General features: G+C 40.4%; 1 protein-coding gene across 2 annotated transcripts in view; it reads left to right on the forward strand.

Moving 5' to 3' along the window:
- Zmat4 (zinc finger matrin-type 4) overlaps window positions 1-27446 on the forward strand; it is a 518094-nt gene that overhangs the window by 386148 nt on the left and 104500 nt on the right. For both annotated transcript variants that reach the window (XM_051169437.1, XM_051169436.1), the window contains exon 5: window positions 6494-6721. In XM_051169437.1, the coding sequence (XP_051025394.1) occupies window positions 6494-6721 (228 nt within the window). The remainder of the gene's footprint in view (window positions 1-6493; window positions 6722-27446) is intronic.

Genomic DNA, 27446 nt, shown 5'->3' on the forward strand with positions numbered 1-27446 from the left:
TCAATGTATATGAAATTATGCATCTAAGGTTTCTTTAGAATTTTCTGACTATGCCCTTAGATCATAAGAAATGCTTTTCAGATGCATTAACCAAATAATTAAACCCAAATGATTGAAACAGTCTGTTTTAATAGCACGGCCATTTGAAAACATAATACAACTGAAATGGGAACAAACAATCTTTCCATTCTATTCTTAAATAAGCTTTCTGACTAATGAAGGTTTTTGTCTGCTGGACACTGTATAGTTTCACAAACTTCTGCAACAAACACTGACAACTCCCCACTGACCAGTTAGATTCACTCTAAGTATAACACCCAAAGATCCAGGCTCACAGAAATAGGGAAGGATTGGAAAGGGTGTGGCATCTAATGGTAAAAATGTGGGTAACCTTGGGCTAGTGGCTCCTGTGGGATCCAAAAAGCTTTACTGCCTTTGGATTTTTAATACCCTTTATGGACTTTGTATGAGTGCCTTGCCTTACCTTAGGCCAACTCTACCAAGGGTTTGGGAACTGTGACCACAGCCAAAGATTTTGCCACCCTGACAGAGTAAAGCATTCCCTCCTGGGCAGAGTCTGCAGATGCCATGCCACGGTGACTTCTCTGAGAGCAACATGTTTTCCAAGTAGTCTGAGGGAAGCCCTGTTGAACAACAGCCTTTATTACGGTACCGGGGGTGGGGTGGGGTGGCGTCAGGGTGCCATAAGCAAGCCATCATTCTTTCTAGGATGTGAATTAAGTTGTAGAGACTGAATCTCTTTCCTCCGTAAGCAACTGCATATCATGTACAGGCCCGGTTCCTGGCAGCCGAGATGGATCAGTGAACAAAGAGACAGTAACCCTTGTCCTGTGGAACCTACGCTCTAAATTCTTGCTCATATGAGGAAGTTATAAAAGGCTTTTCTTCACGTCCCTTCCAGAGTTCTGTGTAATGGCCTATTTTTCAGAGATGACAATCCCAAAGAACACAGGCATACTTAGGATATCTCAATCCTAATCAGTGACTGAAACCGGAGGGCCTTATTCTGTATTAATGAAAACCGGTGGGCTATGACCACTGTCTAAATGAACACTGATAACATATGCATGCAGGCGGGTGAGGAAGCGAACCCTGTTAGCAGGCCGATTATGCTAAGAGTGTTGACACACAGCTGAATTAGAGTGACAGTTGTACAAAGTCATCTTCCTCTTTATTTTTGGGAAGCACACAATGGAATACAGCTTGAGACATCCCATACTCTGGTGTTTAATTTATAGTTTGCCGTGTGATTTTTCTTTTCTCTCTCATGGCATGGGGAGCAGAATTTACTTCCCATTCTCTCCTAGGAGAAGAAGAGAAGGACTTAACTTTATCTAAGTAATTAGAATCCCCCCTTTTTAAAAATACAGTGAAATATGCTTCTCTCCCCTGGGTCTTCTAGGAAAACAGAAGACACAGGAGCTCTGACATTATATTCTGGCCATGCCACCTTTCTTCCATCTTATTTCCAGGAAAATCAACAACAAATTAATAAATAAATCATTGCAAATGAAATCTTCTGAGATTTAAGACCTGCTTGTGGTGCCACCAGTCTCCCGAGTCGTGTTTTCCCAGGCTTTATGCTAAACTGTGGTAGCATGAGATGCAGCCTTCACATAAATTATAAAATAAAACCCCTTGCTTCTGCACCAGTGAGTACATATACATGAATATTTAGAAAATTCATAATCCACAGTAGAAACAAGCCTTGCTAAGGTTTTGATTTGTACCCTTACGGTATTTGTACATAGTTATTTACTGTGTATGCATGGGCATATCATTTCATGAGTGATTTGATTTTATACCGTGTACACAATACAGATCCTTTAGTGTATGTTCTCTCCTGAGCATCGCTGTAGGTCAGTTAATGCCTTCTTAAAACACGCCATATTGTATTATTTCCTATTGGAATATGGTGCTTCATAATACGGATACCTACATCACCTATGATGAATGCATCTTCTTTGCTAGCTCTGTACGACTGTTTTGTTGAAATCCTCAAAGCTTTCAAATTTAGCTTTCAGAAGGTATTTATTAAAACATACCCTCAGCAAGTAAATGTGAGCAAAAGTCCATGGTGTCCTCCTCCATCACACGTGCAAGGAATCTGAGTACAAGCAGGTCCTCTTGGATTGTGGCATGGAGTTGAGGCAGGTGCCTGCAGAAGGATCAGGCTAGCTTGGCGATGAGGCTGCAGATTTACACTGACAGATGCGTCTGCAGTCAGCGCTTAATGATCCAGTCAGATATACTATCTACAGTATTTGGGTGGAAAATGTGACAATTGCTGAAGAATTACTACTGTCGTTAATCTGAATTAAGATAAGAAAGAAGAAAGACAGTCCATCATAAGCCCTGGAAATCAATTTCTTTTAAGGGAAAAATGCACAACTTCAAATAATGCCCACTGACAAAAGATGCTGATGCCTGAGAAGTGCATTTGGGCTCAACATAATGGCTCATTTGGCCTGTTGAGCCCCTGGCCCCATTGGAAACCAGTTGGCATAATTGCGAGGCTGTTTCTTAAGTCACTTCTTACCAGAGTACCCTATACTAAATGGTTCATCTCTAAATTGTACCACTGGCCAATCAAGAATTTGGGACAATTAAACTCAAGAAAGTAAAATGGTGTAACACTCAAGTGGGAAGAATTAGCATGCACAGCTAGCTTTTTAATACAACCTGAGGCTACTTGCATAGGGGATGGTACCACCCTCAGTGGACCAGGGACCTTCAACATCAATTAATAATTAAGAACATTTCCCACAGACATGACCACAGGCCAATCTAAAGGAGGCAGTTTCTCAACTGAGTTCCTTCTCTAGGTGGCTTGAGTTTGCATCAAGTTGGTAATAAAATCTAACTAGTACATGTACTTGTAGGTGCACCACATGGCACAAGTCTATGAACCTGAGAAAATAGCTAATTGATAATCCCACTGCAGTATGGTTCACACCGAGTGGCATACAGCCCGAGTCATGGAGAAGCTTCAGTTGTCCTTTTTTAAAGATCCTTTTGAATTACAACAAGGAATTATAGTGAATATAAATGTATCTTTAAAAGTTAATCATCTCGTTTCCCTTACACACATTCAGACAGACATACATTTATGTGACTAAGATTACAAGTGGGTTTTAAGAAATGCTAAGTGAATGGTATTGTGAAGGAAGGATTGTAAGTTTAGAGGAAAGAGAACGAACTCTATGTGAGGTAGTCAGGGCCTCACTCTGTAGATGAACCGAGCATCCCGTAGGGCTGTGCTGCTGTAGGAAGGCTACAGCTAGGTGTCACGTGCCTACAGCAAGGGTCCGTTGATGGCAAGCGAAAGGAACAGCCCTTCACTATCCAAGTGTCTCCGTGGGAAAACAATCAAAATCGCTACTTAACTTGAGTAACATTCATGTATGATATTAGCTACAATTTTTTGAGAGCTGTGTTTTTGTAGAATGGAAAAACAGATGTAATAATATCCTACTGCTTACAGAGGAGCCAGCGCTGTTGCAGATGTTATGGGGTGGTCTTTTGCATGGAGATCTAAGATAGATTTGTTTTATGTTTTCTTTTTTCTTTTTTTTTTTTTTTTTAAACAGGGTTTCTCTGAGTAGCCCTGGCTGTCCTAGAACTCACTCTGTAGACCAGGCTGGCCTCTACTCAGAGAGCCTCCTGCTTCTGCCTCCTGCGTGCTGGGATTAAGGGACTGCGCCACCACCACAGGCTACTTTATGATAATTTTACAGAAAAACATGGCAGTTCTTAGGGTTGTGGTTCTCAGCACTGGGTGAACATTGAAAACACAGGCCAGCATGAGAGGAGGGTGTGTGAGAGAATATCTTTGGACTTATTTCCTATCCCCACATAGTCTACTGTCCTTGGTTGGAAGTACAGTCTGGGCAGAGAGATTTTAAGATTTAGATGAATCTAATGTTAAAAAAAACCCACGGTTTTGAATAATTAACTCTTCTGGATATAAATCTTAAAAGGGTAGGTGAAGTCAATATTGGATATTTTCTTACAAGTAGGAAGAATACATAAAGTATGAAATTAAAATAAAATTGCTTGTTAACTAAAGTATGGTTTTCAGTCAAAGATAATCATTATTCCTCTTTGTATTTACTTGGCTGGAGCACTACACTTTGGCCCAGCATTGTGTTATGATCCATGCACACACAGATTTTATTAAAACTGAGAGACTGTGCTCCTCCTATATAATTTCTATTTTTGGCATGGAGTCAAAGCTGTAAAAAGGAGAGCATTTCTCCTGTCTGTTCATTCCCACCTAGTGAGCCTGTGACCACAAACGGGCCAGCTGAAGAGGAGACGGTGACCCTGAGGTACCGCTTTGTAGAAACCAAAGATATCAGAATCAGGAAAGTCTTTCAGCTCAGGGACGCTAACGCCCTGGATAGGGTCTAATTTGATTCAAGTCTGTTTCCATGCTGGTGCCTTCATTTGGCCTCACAGGCATCACAGGGATGGGAACTGGCTTGGAATGGGGAGACGCTTGGCAACTGGAACAAAAGAGAAGTTAACCTTTCAGGTTTACAAGCTAAGATGGAATTTAGTGGAGCAGAGGCTACAAAACAAACAGTTCCTGTGGGCCAGAATGGTTATCTATTTGATAGACTCTTACATGCCATCCCTGTCCAGATGTAGAATATGAGGTATCAAGTAACCAATGACCACAGAATCTCCTTTACAGTTCAGCTTAAAGAGAAACAATTGTGTTTCAGGAGTCAGCACTCATTCAGGCCTTGAATGTTTGATGCGTTTCCCTTGCTGTGTAGTTCTCTGTCTTCAGAAACTTATAAGGATGCAGGAAACTTGGGAAGCAAGGTGCAATTTCCTTGAAATGGGAGACAGATATCTTTGCACAGGCAGGTTGACTGCATATTTGTGGCTTTCATTAGCATTGCTAAATCATGACGGAATGACACCAGATGGCATCTGAGACATATGGCCCACACTTGAGCTTCATTTCTGGATGGTTCTAGCTGACCAAATTCATCAGGGAGGCTGTTACAAAACATTAAAAGCATCAGAGTTCCTCCACTCACAGGCCCATTTAGTTTCATCTTAGCTACAACTGTGATGAGCACTCAGGATTAAAGGAGGGCTGCCTGAGATTCTATCATGACACTGAGCTGCGTGGATGGAAATGTCGGATGGCAAGTCTGTATTTGTGTATCAGTCATTTGATGCGAACATCAAAGGTTCCCCATAAAACCTTGGAAGCTTGAGGAATTGATTAATTAGTTCTTTAACTTGTCTTTGATGTCCCAAGCTGTTGCTTTTCCATGGAAGAATACCCTAATTGTCATGATTTTGTCAACTACAGATCCTTGTCATGGAGATTAGGGACTTGTGGAAGATGCTGTGAAATTGCTCATGACTAATGAGCCATCAAGACTGCAGACCAGTTTCTTCCTCCAAATAATTTGGATTGAAATATTTTTTTTCTACAATTCCGTGCAATCCTTTATAAAACAAAGAGGCAACCTGACCTTTGGCCTCTCTCTCTGTATTTATGTCTGGTCTACAAAGTGAGTCTAGGACAGCCAAGACTACATAGAGAAATCCTATTTCAAAAAAAAAAAAAAAAGTATGAAAGGGGCGCCTGGGGATCTCAGAAGGAGTGTTGGCCTTGGAGCTTAAGTATTTGGTCCTGCGTCATGCATTATAACTACGTCCACACCATTACAGCATTCTCTTTGCTATCTTTGAAGTCAATCATCTGAGAAATAGGACAGTAACTCCAGGCACACTCATGGTAAGGAGAGAAGCAATTTGTATGTTGAAAGCATTCAGAAGTTATTTTTGCTTTCCATTAGTAAACTCCTTCAAGTTCAATTCTATTCTTTCCCTAGGCTAGAAATAACTGCAAGTTCACAATGGGATGTGTTAAATTAATAGCTGGGAGTACAATCTCAAAATAGTGGTATGTGCCCTTTCAGCTTAGATAAAGCAACATCTGCTCGGGAGAGTGTCTCATCTGGTCCTTCGGGGAGAGAAACTGTACTTTCAGCTTCAGTGTTGGCAGGTATGGTCTGAACTGGCCTATCCTAATAAAAAGCTGACATATTTAGCATGGTTTCCTTAGTTGGTATCACGCAAACCAGGTAGCCAACCGCTCTGTTTGCTGGCTCTTTCACCTTTAGCACCAGTTGACTCCTCCAGAGCCTTTTGTTCTTGGTTGACTGACAGAACATGCCTTTGAGACTTTAATTTTTTCCCTACCTTTTCTCATGAAGAGACCATCTCTTGAGCACATTGACACAAAGCTATGCAATCTTTGATCTCAGTGCTTTCATTTAGAGACTCTTGTTTGTACCCAATTAGAAGATGATTGTTGGCAAAGGTAATTTCCTGGTGTTGACAAAGCCCTGGATATCCTGAGCATAGGATGCTTATTTCTCAGTACCATAGAGTAGTGTGCCCTAGACATGCACTGACGTCCCGTTGCTTTCTCCCACAGCAACGCCTCTGAGTTCACTTAAGGCCCCTCGGGTGGACACGGCTCCTGTGGTCGCATCTCCGTATCAAAGAAGAGACTCAGACAGATATTGTGGTCTCTGTGCGGCCTGGTTTAATAATCCCCTGATGGCCCAGCAGCATTACGATGGCAAGAAACACAAAAAGAACGCAGCACGGGTCGCCTTGCTAGAGCAGCTCGGAACGTCCCTGGATCTGGGGGAACTAAGAGGTAAGCGCAGTCCCCGAACCCCTGCCTCCAAGTTAGGCTCTCCGCAAAAGCCTGTTTGCCCAAAGCAGAGCGATGACTCTTGGAACTTTAACTCTGAAGGAAACCACGGGAGTCTTTCAAAGGAATGGATATGAAAGGAAATGGGCAGTGGCCAATTTTAGCTTGACTTTTAAGACCATCTTTATTTCAAAGTGTTTATTTCCATATTTTTATTGACGGCTTTTCAGATCAAAGATGCAGACCTATGAACCATTTTCTTGTCTTTCTGTTTGCTTGGAAGCCCCTTCTCTAGCAAGTGCTTTTTGTAGATGAGAGGCAGAAAAGAAGCTGAAGGTTGATCACGCTGTCTTATATAAACTCATGTGCTATTTATTATACCTCTGGCCAAATGAGGGAATGCTGCGCGGTGCAGCCCACTGCAGCCATCGCCTGCCTCCTGCCACCAGGGCTCTCCAGGCTGCTGGAAAGTATCTGAGGTTCATGTGGGTCGGTTGTCACTGAGGCTGTGGCAGAGGCTTGGAGAGCGTAGAATAAAGATGAGTGCTCTGGGTTCCTTAGGGGTCATAACCAGTTTATGAGAATCAGTGAGGTATTTTATCTTTAATGATCATTTAAGCATTCTTGATCGCATAAACATTTTTTCACCCTGATATTGGCAGTGTAGAAATAGAAAACAAAATTTCATACTACATGGTTATGTTGCTATTTTCTAAGAAAATGATGCCAGGAAAGATGCCGTTCACCCTATGTGCCTAAGCCTGGTACATTACATTTTGGATGTGGTTTCATGAGATGGCCAGGAAACCACTGATAAGAACACTTGTAAGGTAGAAAATACAAAATTTACAAGAAATTTTGAGAAGGCAACCTGGTTCTAATTGGGTTCTGCAAGAAGAACCTATGGTTTCCTTTCCCCTAGTCTGGTATTGGACCCGGAAGAGGGTGCTTCTGGCAGTAAATAACCTTAGGTGACTTCATCACAGAGGAGAGGTCAAAGGTCATGCTGTGAACTAAGATCATTGGGAAAGACTTGGCCAAGGTAAAGGACTTGAATTGGCACTAGGGAGAAGGCTATGTGAGCAAAATCATGTGTGTGCCAGGAGGCAGGACACATTAGCAGGAAACAGGTTTCTAGTGCACATTCTGGAAGATCTGAGTTTCAGGGCCTGGCATGCACCTGCAAAGCTGCAGTTGAGACCAGTTCTTCCTTAATGGTTGAATGGTGCCTAATAACAAACATGCAAATGCTTTGCTGAATTCCTTATGTGGGTTCTAGCTATAAAAACACCACAGCGGGTTTTACTATGTAGTATGTCAGCTAACTTCACACTGCAGAAGGTTTACATCACCAGCACGGTTGTGTTTTGTTGGGGGGATTTCTGATATTAACGTCTTTGTCTTGTAAACAGGACAAGCCTCTCCATGGCTGAGGGCCACCCTCACAAAGCTGCTATTAATGGCAGATGACAAGTCTGCTCTGTGGCTCCTTCATGGCAGGCCACTGGAGGAGAAAAATGAGGATACCACGACACAAGGAAGAATTATTCCTACAGCACATTCCTTTTGTCTAGTTTGAATTATCTATTCTGCATCTTTTATGTGGAACTATATCTTAATGACTTGGGCATCAGATTCTCTTGTACCAGAGTGGCTTGTCTTTGGTATAAAAGACAAAAGGATGCTCACTGACTTGGTACCACTATCTGCCTATGACTAGGTAGCGTAAGGAACACTGTCCTTGGATCCACCTTTTCACTCATGCAAGCTGATGCTTTGATATATATTTATGCAAATTCTCAATACTGCAGACTGTTGAGGAATAAAGTGACCTTGGGAAATCAGCACTCTTTAAAAGATTCATATGCACATACTATTTCTGACATAACCCTAAAGCATGATCGATTAATAAGGCAAAAATGCATCAGAAGTTTAGGCATGTCCTAACTTTAAAAAAAAAAGGGGGGGGGGCTGGCAGTTGTGATGCACAACTTTAATTCCACCACTTGCGAGGCAGAGTCCCAAGGATTTTTAGTGAGTTTGAGGCTAGCCTGGTCTACAGAGTCAGCTTTACAGTCAACTTTACATAGAGAAACTCTGTCTCAAAAAACAATATAACAAGAACAACAATAAAAATGGCACCAGGAAGATGGAGGAGGATAGAAGGAAAACAGTGTTGCTATGGGCTAGCTTTTTCCTCTCTCAGAGCATGCTTGTGGTTTTAAATACTACATTAGCGTTGCTTATTTTCATGGCTCTTCCTCCCTTCCTCCCTCCCTTCCTCCTCCCTCCCTCCCTCCCTTTCTTCCTCCTCCCTCCCATCCTCCCTCCCTCCCTTACTTCCTCCCCCTCCCTTCCTTTCTTCTTCCCTCCCTTTCTTCCTTCCCTTCTTTTTTAATCTTTCTTCCTATCCTCCATACAAATTGTTAGACACTTGAAATCTTACTTTTTTTTTTAGTTTAGTTTTTAAATTGGTATGAAAATTAAAGCATCTAGAATAGTAGAAGAATATAATTGCTGAATAAAAAAGTAAGAAGAGATCAAACAAACAAACAAAAGCCTGGTCCACAATTCTGCATGCCTTATATCTACAAGGTCCCTGATTGAATAATTTTCATAATACATTACTTAGGATTCTTCTCATTTTAAAAAATGATGCACATTTTGTTGTATTCACTTAAATGCATATACGAAAGTATTACACTTTTATGAGCTTTGACAGTCCAAGTACTTGTATGATTCATACTCTTGTGACTTCTGTGTATCATAAGAAATATATGGACATTCCTGGTCAGCCCCAGTCCTCTGACACCCACATGGACCACACACGTGAGCACGAACACACTCATGCATAATCATTGTTTATACCAGTGACCAAAGATGCTCTTGAATATTTTTGTCTACAAACTTTATAGTCTCAGCTATTATGTCTCATATTATGGTAGAGCTCAAATGAACTTTTTGTACAGTTTGAGGTAGGGGTTGAAATTAATTTGATTTGCATTCATTTGTGCAGCCATTATAAAAATTTTGTTAAATGTCCAATTTTCGTTTTTTGAGAGGCAAGCTTCAATCTGAGACAATTCGTTGCCTCAGATGATTTTGTTGACTATCTATTGTTTGTGGAGCTGGAGACATAGCTTATCAGTTGAGAGCGCTTGCTGCTCTTGCAGAGGACCTGGGTTTGGCTCTAGCATCCACATGGCGGCTCACAACCTCTGTAACTCCTGTTCCCATGCCTTCTTCTGGCCTCTGAAAGTATTGTGCACATGTGGTGCTGGAAAACCATGTAGACATAAATAAAAATAAAGTCTCTCTTAATGAGGAAATTATGTTGTTTGTGTGTGCATTTATTTCCATGCATACATCTGGTTTTTTGTTTGTTTTGTTTGTTTGTTTGTTTGTTTTTGTGGCCAGGGTGGGGGCGGGGAGCTTCATGATCTTATACACTGTACTGATTGTTTAACCTGTTACGAAGTGCAGCTTTTGAGTTCATTTGAAATTTTAATAATGTTCCTAAGAATCAAGCAAAACTAATTTCAACCTGTACCTCAGACTATACAAAAGGTTAGTTTGAGCTATGCCATATGAGACATAATAGCTACAACTATGGCTTTATAGAAGAGAACCCTCAGGAGCGGCTGGATGTTAGGGCTTAGGTGGTCCCCAGATCTGCAGTGGCTATTTCAGTTCCTTTGCACCCTGGAGGCGTTTCAGAATCAGCCCTCTCAGTCTCTGGGTAGAAAGCTACCTGGACTGTTGAGGTAAGATTATCTGTAGATCAGTGTTGGGGAATCAAATTATTCCAAGCGCAGGGTCACGTGATCTGTGAACACCTTCTCTGTTCTTATGACTTTGAGGTCTGTCAATGACGCTTCAGGGCCAGGGCAACCCTTTTGTGCATTATTGTTGAAGTCAGGCTGAATATTTGGTGTTCCTTAACCTATAACAAAGTAAATATATAATAACTGCATTAAATGTATTTGCTGATAACATTTAGAGACTTAGTTCCTGTGACTTACATAAAATTTTCAACCTGTTATTTTCATATAGTTTAATAATGCAAATAATATACACCTTTTTGCTTTTTCTTGATGTTTGTTGTATCTTGTCACTGGAAACTGTAGAATCACATTGTTTTGGCTTTTATGGCCTCAAGTAACAGGTAAAAAAATTTAAAGGAAATTTCCTACAGACTGACAAGCATTAGAAGTAAGATTGGCCTAAATATTTGTTAGTGTGTACGGTGAAGTAATGACTGTGGTGTTGCTTGTTCCAAGAAAATAAATGATATCTCCTCTACATCCAAATTATAATTTAACAAGGAAAGCTTATCTCTCTTCCTGAATATGAAGTCTACTATAAAAACAGCTACCAGAGTATGGAATTATGAAATTTAATGGTTGGAAACTACTCTGGAGTTTTTCTTTATGGGTTATTTTTTGTGTGGTGGCATAAAACATCTATAGAAGGCACTTTCTTATTTAGAAATAATGGCAATGTAAATTCTGAAAGTATGACTACTTGTGTATAGAATATTCATTTTATCTACTTTAATAATTCCTTTAAAATCTTCAGAATGAGATAAAGCCCAGGTTTATTTGTTGTTTTAGAAGACTCTAGATTCTTCTGCTGTAATTCTGTCTGAAGACACAACTTTCAAGCACATTTGAAATTTTAATAACGCTTCTAAGAATCAAAAGATTAATAGCCCTGTAAGACATGTTAAATATTGTTGAATTATACATGCCCTTTCTTTCTACAGAGCAAGACTCTGAGATCTAGAGCTGAAAATCAGTTGTTTTCCTCTTAGAGACATAGGTCTAGGCTCCCTCATCACAAGTATGCCCATCTCTGTGTCTCAGCACCTCTTGCTTGTAGGTGTACACATCTCCGTGACTGAGCACCTCTTGCTTGCAGGTGCACACATCTCCGTGACTCAGCACCTCTTGCTTGCAGGTGCACATATCTCTTGTGAATCAGCACCTCTTGCTTGCAGGTGCACATATCTCCGTGACTCAGCACCTCTTGCTTGCAGGTGCACATATCTCCATGACTTCTTTCTTGCAGGTGCACACATCTCGATGAGTCCTTTTTTGCAGATGCTCACATCTCCATGACTCAGCACCTCCTCTATCCCTGCTTTACAAGAACAACTCACTCTTTCATTTAGAAAGTTGAGATTGAGCAACTTAGATACATTTTAAAACCTTGCTTAGACCTCAGTTACAGAGTAAGCACAATTAACTCAGTGGATTCTTGACAAAATGTATGGTATACTTTTAATAAGTCATTTAAAAATTATTATTATTTTTCTTTTTTACATATACATTTATATTATTACACATAAATGTAATAAACTACATACAGCAAGAAGAACCATGAAACAGGAATTATAAAAATGTTACATTCATAATGTTTTAGCCATTTGAATTTGGCAACCTTGAAGAAAACATCTTTCCTATCTTGGTGAGTCTAAAAATCTGAATGTAAATCAATATCTATCATATCTCATCTCTGTTAAGTTAAAACATCTATCTAGACCTAAAAACATTTTAACCCCTAAACAACTACTTGTTTAATTATAAAACTAAACTATCTGGTCTTCTACTCCATCAGAGACTTGAGAAGGAATAAAATTAATTACCTACATAAACAGGAAGTACAGGTTAGCAGCTTCCAAAATGAGAAAATAACAGAGACAGTTTGCTGCCTGAACAGTCACCCAAAACTCTCTATAACAGGGCTTCATGTTCAGCCTCCTGGTCCAGTATATTTGATAGATATATTTGTGAGGCAGGAACTATTGAGGACTTGCTTACCCTGTCTTGGCAAACCCTGTCTTGGAAGAATTCAAATTTAATATTATTCTTCATATACATTATATATATTTCTACTCTAGTATGAGGTATTGTACCCATACAACTCAATTATAATACAAGTTTTACTGCCAATACTTTAAAAATGCCATTGCAGGCTGTTTAGGATAGTTAAGTAATGCAAGTTAATTGTTAGTTGATCAAATCATGGTCATGCCATTTACTAGTCTATTTCTATCACAAGAATATACATCCTAGATTTAATAAGTCAGCTTTCGCATGGGGTTTATGACTCCGTGAATTGGGCTAAATATAGAAACACAAAGAAGTCATATTCCCTCTGCATGGAGGTGTGGACTTGAGAGGGGGGGTTCTGTGGGGAGCTGTTACATTCTACCTCCCTATAATTGCTGCTACTGTGATGGGGATTGCTTTCGGGGGGGGGGGCGGGGAACAGCGTCTTACGTAGGACTTCACACCTTGATTGAGTTCCGCTGCGAGGTAGTATAGTGACTTGACTCCACTTCCTCTTGTTCTGCTTCATCTTGGTGTGGCCTTTGTCAGCATCCCAGGAGGTGGGTGGCTTGACATACGTAGACCTTGCTGCGCTGTGCCTCTGCCTTTTGTTAACTTATGTATCTGTGCTCAGCCATCTGGACAATAGATCTCTAAGGCTAAGGACAGGAAGGACACTCTAGGGAATAAGACAAATAGTATTCAAGGACAACAAGATCAAGTTAATATTGTCTTGAAGCCCAGTGCTTTAAAACTAAACCCAAGAGATGCTTATCATCGTCCACATTTACCGGGGATGAATTTGGGAGTGACTTTGGCCTGTGGTCCTGCCTTGTGGTTTCTCCTGATACTGTAACAGAGATGGGCTCCAGATTGCTGTCAGCCGCAGCTAGGATGGGCTGGAGGATAGAAATAGCTCAATTTACCCTGTGGAAATTAGCGGTTGTGAGTCAGAGTCATTGGGATTGGGAAGCCAGTGGTAACCACAGTGCAACAGCAATAGGAAATAAAGGGGTAATGGAAATTGTCGCCTGGTCATGTGCTCAAGTAGAGGTCATTGCTAAAATATATATATATATATATATATATATATATATATATATATATATATATATATATATGTATATATACGGATATATACTAAGGACAGAGTAGCCTATTGGTGATTTAACTGCAACAAAAACTGAGTAAATAAAGAAAGAAAAGGTGGCCTCCTCTCTTCACTGGCAGTCAGTTACAGGTCTCTATTTTTATCCCTTGAGTCTCTCCCAGGGCTTTGAAGAACCTCACTGATTAAATGATCCAGTTGTTTATAAATGAGACTGAGCCCAAGCTTTTAAAGACTAGCAGAAAGCATTGGCACACTTTACAACCACCACACTGAGTCTGGGCAGGTGGACCGCTGACTTCTGCAAGAGAGATTGCCATGCTTTAGTGACCACTTTGTTGGAGTTGACAGCCTGGCTATGGGCTACAAGTCTCTCCATGGTTTGATAGGAACAGAAGATCTGATTAGGTGACTAGAGATGCTGGTTTATGGGCAGGGTCATATTGTATGTTACTTCTTTGTTTCATCTCTGATGCACCAATTTACTCATCTGCTCTCCCCCCGCCTTCATCCCATTGGCATTTCCTGAGCTTCTACCACAAACAGACACAGGTGGCTGAAGATGATGCCTGAGCCAGAGGAGACTCCTGATTTGCCAGGTGACAGGAGAGAAGCACATTTAGCCTGTGACAGGTGCTAAGGGACAATAGAAAATGGCCAAAGAATGAGATGGGAGGTGGCTTCCCTGCAACAGGCTAGTGACAGCCTTGCAGACTTGATGAAGTCCTGAACTCCAAACTAAAGGTCAGAGAACCAGCTGGTTATGAGGCAGTGACTTGTCTCAAACAGAGATCCCCAGCTAGATCACTGGGTCATGCATGGAGGAAGAATGAGGCATATTCCAATAATGAGAGCAGGTAGCATGTGGAAAGCTGATGATGGTTAGAAAGTGGGCTGGGGGACAAGTATGGCCATGTTTGCTATGTTCTCATGGGTCACAATGAAGGGTCTCTGCTTTCTCCAAGAGTATGGTAGTGTGCCTGTGGCATTGCATATGAATCCAAGCACCACACCTCCCCTCTTCTTAAGGAATGGGCTCCTCTGTGTCTTGGGCTACTTGCTCATTCTGTCCAGTAGAATGCTCTGCCCATAGTGGCTCTGCTCTCATCACCCCCATGAATACAGCCCTCACCTACTTCCTTTGTTCAAGGTTCAAGGCTACATTGCCATTTGTAGGTGAGCCAACATTCCTGCTAGAGAATCAGCACTCATCGGTGATTGATAGGACTAAAACGAAGGCTGTGGAGCTCATTCGGTGCTTCAAGGTAACACCAATTGGCTGGAAAATTTTTATTAGTGTTGATGGCAGCTAGTAGGTCTGAGTTCAGAGGTCCCTAACAATGGAGCTCAGAAAGATCATGGTGGTACAGGGACCGTGTTGATCAGGCATGCACTATTGCTGTTGGTGGGGGGTGGCAGTTTATTTATATGAAAATTGGACCTTTCATCTCAGAACAGGAGATTTGGGTGACTGGTCTAAAAGTCTCATGTGGCTGAGTCAGTAAAAGAGCCAAATTGCTAAAGAAGTGAGACAAGACCAGCATTGAGGATAGAGTTGTGGAAGTGTAAGGCTTTGAAATACAGTGGCATCAAGAAAGCTTGGAAAGATGGCTGACAGGTGCTCAGTCTAGGTGCCTACAGCAGGGATGGAGCCACAGCAGGGGGCAGGCTCTATAGAAGTCTCCTGCCGGGCTTGCCCACTGGCTGAGGCTTATAGCTATGTTTGGCAGTGCTAGGAGCAGAATGTGGAGCTAAAGGGACTCAGATGACAGGGACAGGAGACACATCTATTTATAGGAGACACCCTATTTATATCTGCAGATGATGAAACCCCATCTTGAGATTCTCAGGGGGAAATCACATGTTGATATTTGTGTCTTTTCAAGGGCTCACTACAGAAAGCAGCCCAAGGCTATTAGAAGGGAGAGAAACTACTGGTGAGATGAATGTTAGACAACTTTTAGTCTCATTGGGATTTACAGTAAGAAATAATGGCAGCCTAAGCTAAATGAAGAAGGTTTGGGGGTGCTAGGGGTTTACAATAAAGAGAACTCATTAGAAAATTCTTGAATGTTTTTGTGTCCAAAATCTCCCCCAAAGGCCCATGTGTTGAAGACGGTTCCCCACATGATGGTCTTGGGAAGTGGCCGAATTCTTTAATTGCTGGAGCCTAACAGGTCCCCAGATCATTAAGATTTGTTCCCAGTGAGGATTTTTGTTGCTGTTGCTGTCTGTTCCTCTCCCATGCTCCCACCTTTCTTTTGCTTTCTGGTCATGACACAGTTTTACTCAGCCACAATATGCTATTATACCGGTCCTTAGCAGTGGTCCACTGGGTCATGAACTAACACAGCCAAAAGCCTTCCCTTTTGTGAGCAGATTAACTCAGGTATCTGTTGCAGTGATGGGAAGCCAACGAACACACAGGGAAATTCCAACAGGATTTGGTGGACAAGTTGGTTCATTAACTTTCCTATTTTTCCAGGGACAGAATGCAGGGTCTCATTCACAGGAGGCAAGTCATAGGCAGTCAGCCACTGAGCTGCTGCTCTAGGGCACTGGGTCTCACCCTTTCTAACACTGTGACCCTTTAATATAGCTCCCCACTTGGGACAGCCCGTACCATGACACTATTTCCATTGCCTCTTCATAGCTGTAATTTTGCTATTGTTGTGAATTGTCATGTCAATATCTGTGATTTCCAATGGTCCTTTGTGACCTCTATGAAAAGTCATGACCCAAGATTGAGAACCACTGCCCCAAGGCCTTAACCTGCACTGCCACGTGGCTGTTTGCATAGTCTTCTGAAGTGTGACTATCTCATGCTGGGCCTCTGGGACTAATAGACTGGCTCCATTTAACCCAGCCTTGGAGTTGTGACAGTAGAGGCCACATCTTCCCCTTTGTCTCATCAGCAGTGTCTAGATCCATACATTGTTGATAGAAGTCTATATGATCACTGCCCCCCATGCTCCCCACCAGAAAAACCACGCTCTACATCTCTCTAGTGGATAGTTTAAAGGTTTCCAGCAACACAGACTTGATAAAAAAGCACTATGTTAACAAAGGTACATTTTATTATGTTTAATCAATTATAACAAATACAATGGTTTCCCCCTTATACTAATATTTTCGATCTGTGAAAGCAGTGTATGGTTCAGCTAGTTAAGCATATACAGAAAATAGGACCTTTACATGGGTATGATAATTATAAAACACAATGCTAAATTGAATGGTAGAAGTGCTGAAGCAAAAACTTAGCTTAGATTACACCTGGTTATTTTTGCATTATTATTTTTAATGTGTTTTGACACCTTAGCTGCAGCATGTAGGCTTATACTGATCTTCAGAGCCCACATTCTGGGTTAGACAATTAAGCTATTTAAATGTCTTATATCCTGTCATAAGTGTTGGTAGGAATGCAGTAGGAAAATATTATGATATAGAAGAGATAATTTTCATTCATTCATTCATTCATTTATTCATTCATTGTTTATTTGTTCTTCAAACTTGCTAAGTCCCTATTATGGGAAAGAAATTGTGCCTGAACTTATAAGTGAATTCCAAAGTGTTTATGACTCATTCTTTAATCTGAAAGGTTTTTAAAGTATAGAACAAAGGAAAAGAGAAAAATGACACCCTTATAGAAATAAAACATGAGATAAGGGGGAAAAGTTTAAAAGCCCTTTAATCATGATGATTTTGGAATTAAAAAAAGAGAGAGAAAAATAATAATTTCCAACTTGAGATGAGCACCAGGGAGTATGGAAGCTGATGACAAGGTTATTTAGAGCAGAGATGGACAGGAATGAGGGGATGTGGAGACCACAGCATCATTAGGAATTAAGACAGGCTGTCTGTCCAAATGAAATTAGGCAGAGAAGACAGAATACAACCATGATAAGTTGTTTTGAATGTCAGGCAAAGCTGAACCCTTCCTGTCCACTGCTGGGAAGCTCTAAGTCATGTGATGCCTGGTGTCATCTATGTGTTAGGACTGCTTGACAGCTGGGGGCTTACTGAATTGGGCTGCAGGCCCAGGAGACCTAGATCAAGTGGCTCTGTAATTCTGCCTAGGGCTTATAGGACACTGAGGTGGTGTAGGAAAAGGGACAAGGTGTGTCACTCTGTGTGCACTTTGTATGCTCCACTATAGCTATGTGAAAATGAGCCTGGGAGCTGGATTCCCTAAGACCTGTACAAGGAAACTCTAGGCCTTGGAAACTCTAAGCTGAAAAAAAAAAAGATTTAATGAAAAAGCACGAGTAATAACTTAGATTCCTGTTCAACATCGAATTCAACAAGAAATCTACTTGGTGAACCTTCACAGTGGCCTATTTACATCCTGTGGACCGATGCTTTTCTCATCTGGGGCAGGTTTTGCCCATTATTTTTCCTAATGATGCTAATAAATGTATTGCTGTCTAAAAAAGGTATGGTTAACTTTTCATCTTCATTGACTAGGTACTAGAAAAAGACGAGCATGAATTTTAAAATGGAGTCAGTTCTGCACATCTGCCTCCATGTATGTGCTATACACCAATTAATTAGGCAGGAACTGAAAACTACTAGGTTCCTAATCTCCAATATAGCTGTTGCATCATAAAGAGCCCTGAATTGGTCTGGAAAATACCTTATTTATTGTGAGATGTTGATGAATAAAAAGCAAAAAGCAGCAAAAAATAACCCCACATGTGCCCCCACCCACATGACTTCTGTTATGGGCCAACTGGGGCCACACAGGGGGAGCTAAAAATATGATGTACAATTGCTAGACCTTGTTACTCTTACTCAGAGCTCCAAGACCTTCACTGGTACTGCCTGGAGGTCCCCATTGTTTGTTTTAAGGTTATGAGCTAGGATGGTATTTTGTAGAAGCTCAGTACAATATTTTCCTAAGGTTATAGGAGGATCTATCTGTCATGGTGGCTCCTAAGTCAGCACGCCTGTTAGTGGCATGCTTTTTGTTGACAAAATAAGAGATATGGAAGCATTAAAACCAAGGGAGTAAAATGTCCTTGAACAAATGGGAAACTATTTTGTTTTGTTTATAAAAATTATAACTTAAAGTTCATGCAGAAAAATAATCTTAAGTATCCCTTATGTTAAATTTTCTGTAGATAGGCATTTTGTAGGTGAGATTCAGCAACACTGATGGTGGTATAAAACAAACATAAGATTTTTCTCAAAGTAGGAGGGGGATCAGGGAGAAGTGGAACTTGTGGTCAAGATACATTGTATGAGAGGAGGACAAATAAACAAACAAACAAATATGTTTTCTCAAAGTACCACATACCTATTGAGATGTTCCTTAACCATATTGCTAACCCTTAATGAGAATTTATCATGTGAATGACACCATGGCCACATCTAGATGACATTGTCCTAGGTTGTAAAGAAGACTTAGTTCCTCTCCCAATATGTCCACAACATTGTTGCTTCTGTGGTAAGTGAAACTGTGAGATGACAGCTTTGAAGATGGAACCCAAAGACTCCAGGATGTTTGCTCATGTCAAGGAACAGAGACATAAGGAAGGAAAGAAGAAAGAAAGAAAAGGAAGGAAAGGAGAGAGGGAGGGAAGGAAAGGAGAGAGAGAGAGAGAGAGACAGAGAGAGAGAGAGAGAGAGAGAGAGAGAGAGAGAGAGAGAGAGAGAGACAGAGGTGTAGCCAATTGATTATTTCACGATCTATATCTATTTTGTCAAATATATTCTGCTACTGGCAATTATCACTTCATGAATTTTCCCTCTGAAAGTAGTGACGCTGTAGTCGAGAGGGAAGGACAGTGATAGATTATGTCTGGAACCCTTGTGTGGCTGTGTGCCCAGGACTGACAATGCTGCCCTGGACATGGAGAAATCCAGCACCACAGCTTCTCTGCTACGAGTCGCCTGAAAGAATGGTGCTTGCCGTTCCCCCACCACTTGGTTTTTAAGTGGCTGTTGTGTTGTTGACCCTGCTCAGCACCAAAGATGTACTAGTGTTCTTGGCATGGTCCTTGACTCAGCTGACTTCTAAGCGGCCAATGCACACATGTTAATGGAAGTTAAATGACTTGTACATATAAGAAATGGAAAAACTTCTCCAGGGAATCTCGAGAATTGAGTTTAATTTAACACAGCTGCACAACTAGGTTTTTCTCTAGAAATATGAGAACTGCTGATTTTGCGACAATAGAAATAATCTCCGCCACAACAGATCCTTGTTTGGAAGGTAACTGCGGTGCCTACGTTATCAGAGTGGATCCATAGACCTAGATAATGAGCAAAGATCTGCATGGACTCAGATTCGCGGAGTCTATTCTTATAAATTATGACAAGTAACGATACATTTACTGAAATAGCTAATAGACCAGTGCGGTGGTGGCACAGCTTTTTACAGGCACCAGCTGGCAAGCTGCTAAGTGAGTTGGTATGTGTTCCTGAGCACTGATGTTTTGTAAATAAGGATCTTGATTTCTTATGCAGTTTATATAGGGGGCGGGGGTGAGGGGAGGCACCTCTCTCTCCTTGGAGGCTTTGATTTCACAAAGTCCTGCAGAACAATGGAAGTTCAAGGGAGTGTGCTTGGAGTCTGGGCCCAGGTTTCAGTCCTGCCTCTGACCAAGCAGTAGTAGCAGTCTGGGGACAGTCACTGCTCTGGACCTTGGTTTCCTGTCTGTAAGGAAAGTGTAGAACTTGATCAGCTAGAGTTAACTTCTAGCATTTTGCCATCTCTTTTAAATAGATAACTTACTATGAGTTCATGTGCTTGGTGATTGCCCTTCCAAAATAGGATTTTTTGATTTTCCAGGTTTCATTTTAACAAACTTATGCTACCTCAGGCCCATACAAGAGATTTTTTTTTTTGTTTTTTGTTTTTTGGGTTTTTTGTTTTGTTTTGTTTTTTGTTTGTTTGCTTTTGTCTTCTCTCTATGGTTTCTACCAGTCCAGGGGCAGCCCAAGCAGGTAACCACACAAATAACCTTTTGCTACTAATTTGTCTTGAATCAGTGCAAACTGTGTCTCAATATATTGCCCCCTACAAGCCAGCTTACAAGCAACACTTTACTATAGTCCCACTACGCCCTAGGTTTTCCTTCAATTCCCAAGAGTCAGTGTACACAGACTCCTTCGCTCCTGCCCTGTCCCCTGTCTATCCCACTCCGGCCCCTCAGTGATAGGCACACATTCTGTGACGTATCTGTCTTTAGCGCTCAGATGTAACCATCCTTCAGTAAGTCTGGCAGTCAGTAGCCCACGGCACATACGCAGGTACCCATATGCAAACATTTGCCACATATTATTCCCGTCACTCATTTTCTCTGAGTGTAGTGACTATGTGAGTGGAGTTTACTCTTATTGTAGGTCAATCGTGAGGACCGTTTCTGCTAACAGTGGAATGACTCCTAGCAGATGAACCCTCCTGCTGGTAGTGTCTACAGACTCTGCCCATCTGCTTGAAGGCAATCAAGAGTAATCAAGTAGGCAGGACTGGAGGAAAATGAACAACTAGGAAGCACCACTGAGTAGCTCATAATTTTTGTGTGTGTGCTTCCCCGACCCCCACCCCCAGGATTAATCCATTAGCACCAGGCAGTCTCTCTGAAACTCTGATAAGAACCAGGAAGAGCTAGCTGCACTGGGCAGTGTATTCATTCAGATAAACACTGGATTGCTATTTAATAAATAAATGAAAAGATAAAAGGAAACCCAAGGAGAATAACTGGCAAAGAGAGGTCTGAGAGACCCATAGCATTGAATTGTGAAAAGAAAATTTATAACGGAAAAACTCAAGATTCTAACGGAAGCATCCAATTTTATTATATGTCGTCTGCCTGAACATTGAATGACATGTCCAAATGGCAGTCATCAAGCTGCCCAGCTAAGCCTTGTTGTACTGAGAAGAAAGTCTAGCTACTATCTCTCCCACAAACCCTTCCTCACGGGACAGATTAGGGTTTGGGTTCACCTAAGTTCACTGCTTGCTTTCAAAGAAAATACTCTAAAGGAATATATTGATTACAGACTTTATACAATGTTTTATTTACTCTTCCAAGATATAATTCTAAATTAATAAAAATGACTAGGAAGAAAATTGAAAATGTGATTAGTACTCAAGAGAAAGGAGACAAATGCTGATATAGCGCAGAAATGTAGCTGTTTTGTTTATACTTGAGAATGTGAAATAAAATGTACTTAGAGTTAGGAGATAGAATATTAATCAGGAGAACTGGGAGGGCTGATTGGTGGTAGAGTGCTTACCAGATTGTTGAATACCACACACACACACACACACACACACAGTCAGACAGTACACACACAAACACATGCATACTTAGACAGCACACACACACACAGTCAGACAGTACACACACAGACAGACACAGACATGCATACTTAGACAGCATACACACAGACACACACATATACGCGCGGACACACACACAGACAGACACATATGCATTCTTAGAGAGCGCACACACATGCACACCACACACACACACACACACACCCCAGATGAAACCTTGAGTGAGTTGTATTGTTGACACAGCCACATCAAGGACCCCAGTACCTCAGACAGATAGCAATAGCAAGGCTTTTCCCTGGTCTAAGTAGTGATACTGACAGTGTTTACAGAAAGTGTTCACAGCTTCTCCTCCTGGGTGGCTGGAACTTGAGACTACTCCCCTACCGAGACCCTCTACAGAGTTTAGCTAGCATGGCCCTTGTTCAACTGTAATACCTATGTGGACTTTCCAAGCTGCGGGTGAGTATCCATTAGAGCTGCCTGCCCAGCCCATCTTAGCTTTTCTTTGTGTGGTCTGTCCTTTCACTGTTCCCAGTCACCCCATTTTTGTTGCAACACACAGACACAGACACACACATACACAGACACACACAAACAGAAAAACCCATGTAGAGATTTTTAATGTTAAAATAAAAGTTAAAAATTATTGGAAATTTTATAGCATATACTCCTGTTAAATTTCCCTCCCAAGTTGAGGGAAAATAAAAAGTTATGAAACTTAGAGATTAGTAGTTTTTTAAAAAATTCCCAATATCAAAAGATCTCCGTAAGTGAAAGAAACTCTTGAGCACTGAGAAAAGCAAACACATGCACGTGCACACATGCACCCACACACACATTTGCACATACACATATGCATGCACACGCACATGTGTGCACACACAGGCACGCACATATGCACATAATACCACACATCTTCCTCTTACTGCTTAAGGACAGAGTAATTTAAAAGCCATAGGGAAAAAAAATTGAAAATTTATAAACACCAGAAACAGTGTAAGTTGAAGCCAATGTTTTGTTGTTTTAAAAAAATTCCAGAAGCAAGTGAGTCTATTTAAAATATTAAAAAGATAATAAATAAATAAATGCATCATGCACACATGCCTCTATACATGAATCAGTCAACTAATGAAAACAGTGTTCATGAATAAAAGTGTAAAAAGATATTTTCATTCAACAATATGTCTTACATACTAGGTCCTGCATACGAGGGAGAGCAGGTGATGCTTGCCTTTGACTTTACTTTGGCACAACAGTGCTTTACAACTTCGTCTATTTTCCTGCAGATTTCGTATTTCTTTTCAGCTGAATAAAATGTCTGCATGCACATGTGCCCCGTTTTTGCTACCCGCTCCTCTGTGGAAGAGCATCTGGGTCTGGTTTTCATGATAGTACAACAGGAGGCAGCTTTTTGGCCTTAAGCTCAGCCCCCACTGCCTCTCAGGATCTCAGTCTCTTGTCAGTCATATGCTTTGCCATTTTCTTCCTGTTCTGTGGACTCTGTTTTCAATGTCTAAATACTTCCTATCCTGTGGTGCAGGAAGTTTTAGTTTTGATTAAGGTCTATTTTTATATTTGTATCTTTTTGTTCTTTACTTTTTCATTTCACATCTATAGAAGCATTGCCTAACTTTATTGTCACAACAATTTATTTTGTCAGATAATTTATTTTCTAGATTCATTATAATTTTAGATCTTACACTGAGATATTTTAAGTGTTTTATGACTTGAGGAAGGAGGAGAATTTCTTTACACTCTTTTGCTTTCATTTGTTAAGCAGTCTACTTCCTCAGAGAATGTTGCTGCCATCTTTGTTGGGAACTAAATTCTCGATAAGCCTATGGCACTGCTTCTGAACCACCAGCTCCATTCCCCTAATCTACTTGTGTGTTTTCATATTAGTGCCACAGAAACTGTAGCATTTCTGTCAAATTCTGAAATCAGAAAATGCCAACCTTCCAACTTTGTTCTGTGTTTCCAGCATGAGTCTGGCTGTTCTGAATCCAACCTTCCAACTTTGTTCTGTGTTTCCAGCATGAGTCTGGCTGTTCTGAATCCAACCTTCCAACTTTGTTCTGTGTTTCCAGCATGAGTCTGGCTGTTCTGAATCCCTTTAGGAGGTAGATATTGTAACAGCGTCTTGTGAATCAATGCACGACAAGCGGCTAAGATGTCACGTTTCATATTAAAGACGTGCATCAATTTTAACAAGAGTAAATCTTTTGCTACATAAATACATGGCAATATTTCATTCATTTGGATTTTTTCAATGATATATTTAAACAATTAAATTTACTTTTTGTATGTATATGTCTATGTGCATGACACAGGGTGCACCAGGAGTAAGTGGCCAGGGGACAACTAACCTGTGGGGTCCATCCTCTTTTTCCACATTTATATGGTTCCAGGGATCAAACTCGGGGGACCAGGCATACATGGAAAGCACCTTTACCCAATGGGCAATCCTCCTGGCCTATCTTTCGTTTATGCCTTATGGTAACTAGTGTGCAAATCTTCCTCTTGTTTTGGTAAAGTTATTTCTAATATGACATTTTTTGATAAAATTAAAATGATATATCAAATTTAGTTTGAAGCTTTATTATAAAGGAATAGAAATGTAACTGAGTTTTATATAAAGGTATCTTGAAACATTATAGAATTCACTCATTTGCAGAAAGATGGGGGAGTAAGGGAGAGAGAAGAAGATAAAAGCATAAAGGGGAGGAGAGGGAGGCAATTCTGTAGAATTTTTGTATATAGCAAAATACCAGTATGTGCTATGTGCGGTTAGAGAATTTTACCGATATAAATTTTTAATTTCCTTTGTAATGACCTTGGCTAGAACCCTCAGTACTATGTTGAGGAGAACTGACAAGAATAGAAGTACCTTCATTGTGGACCTTCGGGAGAGATCTCTTTGACATAACGATTAATATTAACTCTACAACTTTTATCTCTTTGTAGTTCTTTTAATGTTAGATCATGAAAGAAGTTGGAAGCTTTTCATATTCCTTTCCTTCCCTCACTTAGGCAGTCATGTGTTTTTTTTCCTTGTTTATTTTTACCTCAATTATGTTAATTTATGTATGTTAAATCAAACATATATTCTTGATATTACTTTTAGTTAGTCACAGTGTATATTCTTTGTGGGTCCACTTTACTGATATTTTGCCGAGGCTTTGATTTCTACCTTTATAGGAAATATTCTTTTCACGGCATGTGAGTTCTTTGTTGTGATTTAGTTTCACACTAGTATGGGTTTTGGTGAGGTTGAGTGATGTCAAGCCCTGTTAGGCATGAAGATAGAACAACTTGGTGGTGCTCACCATCATGGCTTGGTGATAATAGGCTTCATAGTCAGAAGCCAGGCTGTGTTTCAGAACGTTCTGGGGTAGCAGTGGCTTTGTGATTTTATAGCCATGGCTTTGTGATTTTATAGCCATGAATGTGGATCTACATGATATTTAAAGCACATTTTTCCACTCAGAAAAGTCTTGTTTGAAATAATTAGATAGGTAAAGATAGTAATAAGGATAGTAATTGTGACTTTGAAATAATAGATCTCAGCCTGCGATAGAGGCATTTTTGGCTCTCATAACCCAATCTTTCTTTTTTTAAAATTAATTAATTTATTCAGATTAAAACTCAATTGTTATCCCATCACTTATATCTTCCAGTTCCCCCCCCCCCCGGCTTTCACCTTATTTTCCTCCCCTAAGTCTAAGACCAAGGTGGACCTCCTCCCTGACTAAGAAAGGACACTGCCCAGCTCACACAAGATTGGGTTATGTTCTTAGGCTACCAAGATGAGACTTGATAGCCTATGAACATAACCCAATCTTGTGTGAGCTGGGCAGTGTCCCTTCTTCTGTCCTTAGGAAGGGTTTGCCATGGCTTGATATCAGTTCTTAAAGCAGTAGCATTCACCGGTGAAGTGTTATGGAAACGGGCATTTCTTTGTGCAGTACATTAAAAACTCACTAGTCCATTATTTTTGCTTGTTACAAATCTATTCCGATGTTCCATTTGGGGTGCCAGTTCTGCCTTCGCTTTCTTTCCTGGTGCTCCTCTGCCTCTGTGTGTGACTTTAGTCACGTGTGACTTCTCTTTTCTTTGACTTTCTTCTTAGTTGGGTTCCTTTTCTTCCCGTTCTGGTTTCTAAACAGCAAATGGCTAGATTTTTGATTTGAGGACTCTGTATGTTTAAATATTTGTGTTTTCAGCCCCATTTTTCTTTTTCAGTACCACCTTGCTGCTCCTTATTTGTTTTGAGATATTATATTTTCATTCCCATTCATATCCCTGTGTTTTGTTTTCCCTTTTAATTTCTTATGCTTTAGTTTCCATGCAAATTTCTCTGATCTGTCTGTTACTGATTTCTAATTTTCTTCTATTTTTGTTAGGAAACATGCCTAATTGGCTTACTCTAATCCTTTAAAACTTATTAGGGCATGATCTATGGCTAAATATATAATCTATCCCCCAAACCCATCCACATGCACTTAAGAATGTGTTCCACTGGGCTCCTGCCTCTGTTTGGGGTTTCTTGGCTTACAGTGTTGTCCGAGTCTTTGATTTCCTTGTTGATCACCTGTTTAGTTTTCTGTCCACGTAGAAAAGGAATGTTTAAGCCTCGAGCCATCTACTCCTTTCAAACTTGGGCTCTGTCATTAGGTGCATCTATGCTTACATTTGTAAAAACTTGTTAATACATAGGTGATGTTATTATAATAAAATATACCTCTTTTCCTTAAAACAATTCAAACAAAATTGAAAGCTATAAGTAAATGTATTAAATAAACATTTTTATTGCTATCAGTTGTATTAGCAACTATATAACCAATTATATATGAAATTAAATGAAATCAATTTCATAAGGAAATATGTAAAATGTCCTTACACTTTATGCAAGGTGATGCAGTATTAATTCCAAGGTTAACAAAAGGTTAAAATACATGTGTTATAATTTCCTTGGGAAAATTATTTAAAGTATAGAATTAGAGTTTAAAAGAAAATGGAGAGATGGCTCAGCAGTTAAGAGCACTGGCTGCTCTTCTAGAGACCTAGAAGTTCTAGTCCTATCACCTACGTGGCAGCTCACAACTGTCTGTAACTCCAGTTCCAGGGCATCTGACACCCTCACATAGACATGCATGCAGGAAAAACACCAGTGCACATAACAATAAAAATAAGAACATTAAAAGAGAATGCATACAGATTAAATAAAACTAACATGGAACAAGGGATGGGGTTATAATTGGGAGGTAAAGTGAATAAATTAAAAATAAATAAATTTAATAAAAATAACATGGAAGTAGTAGAGAAATGAAAAATGCATTAGATGAATAGAAAACAGGTGTTAAGTGGAAGCCTTACCTGTGACCATCTTAAATATTTACCTTAATGAAAAAAAGAGGGGGTTTTGAAACTCTATTTAAAAGGCAGAGCTGATCAGAATGACTGAAACAAGTCTAAGCCAGTGAGGACTTTGTACAC

This window comes from Acomys russatus, chromosome 27, assembly GCF_903995435.1.
Source record: "Acomys russatus chromosome 27, mAcoRus1.1, whole genome shotgun sequence".
In the NCBI taxonomy this organism is placed as follows: Eukaryota; Metazoa; Chordata; class Mammalia; order Rodentia; family Muridae; genus Acomys; species Acomys russatus.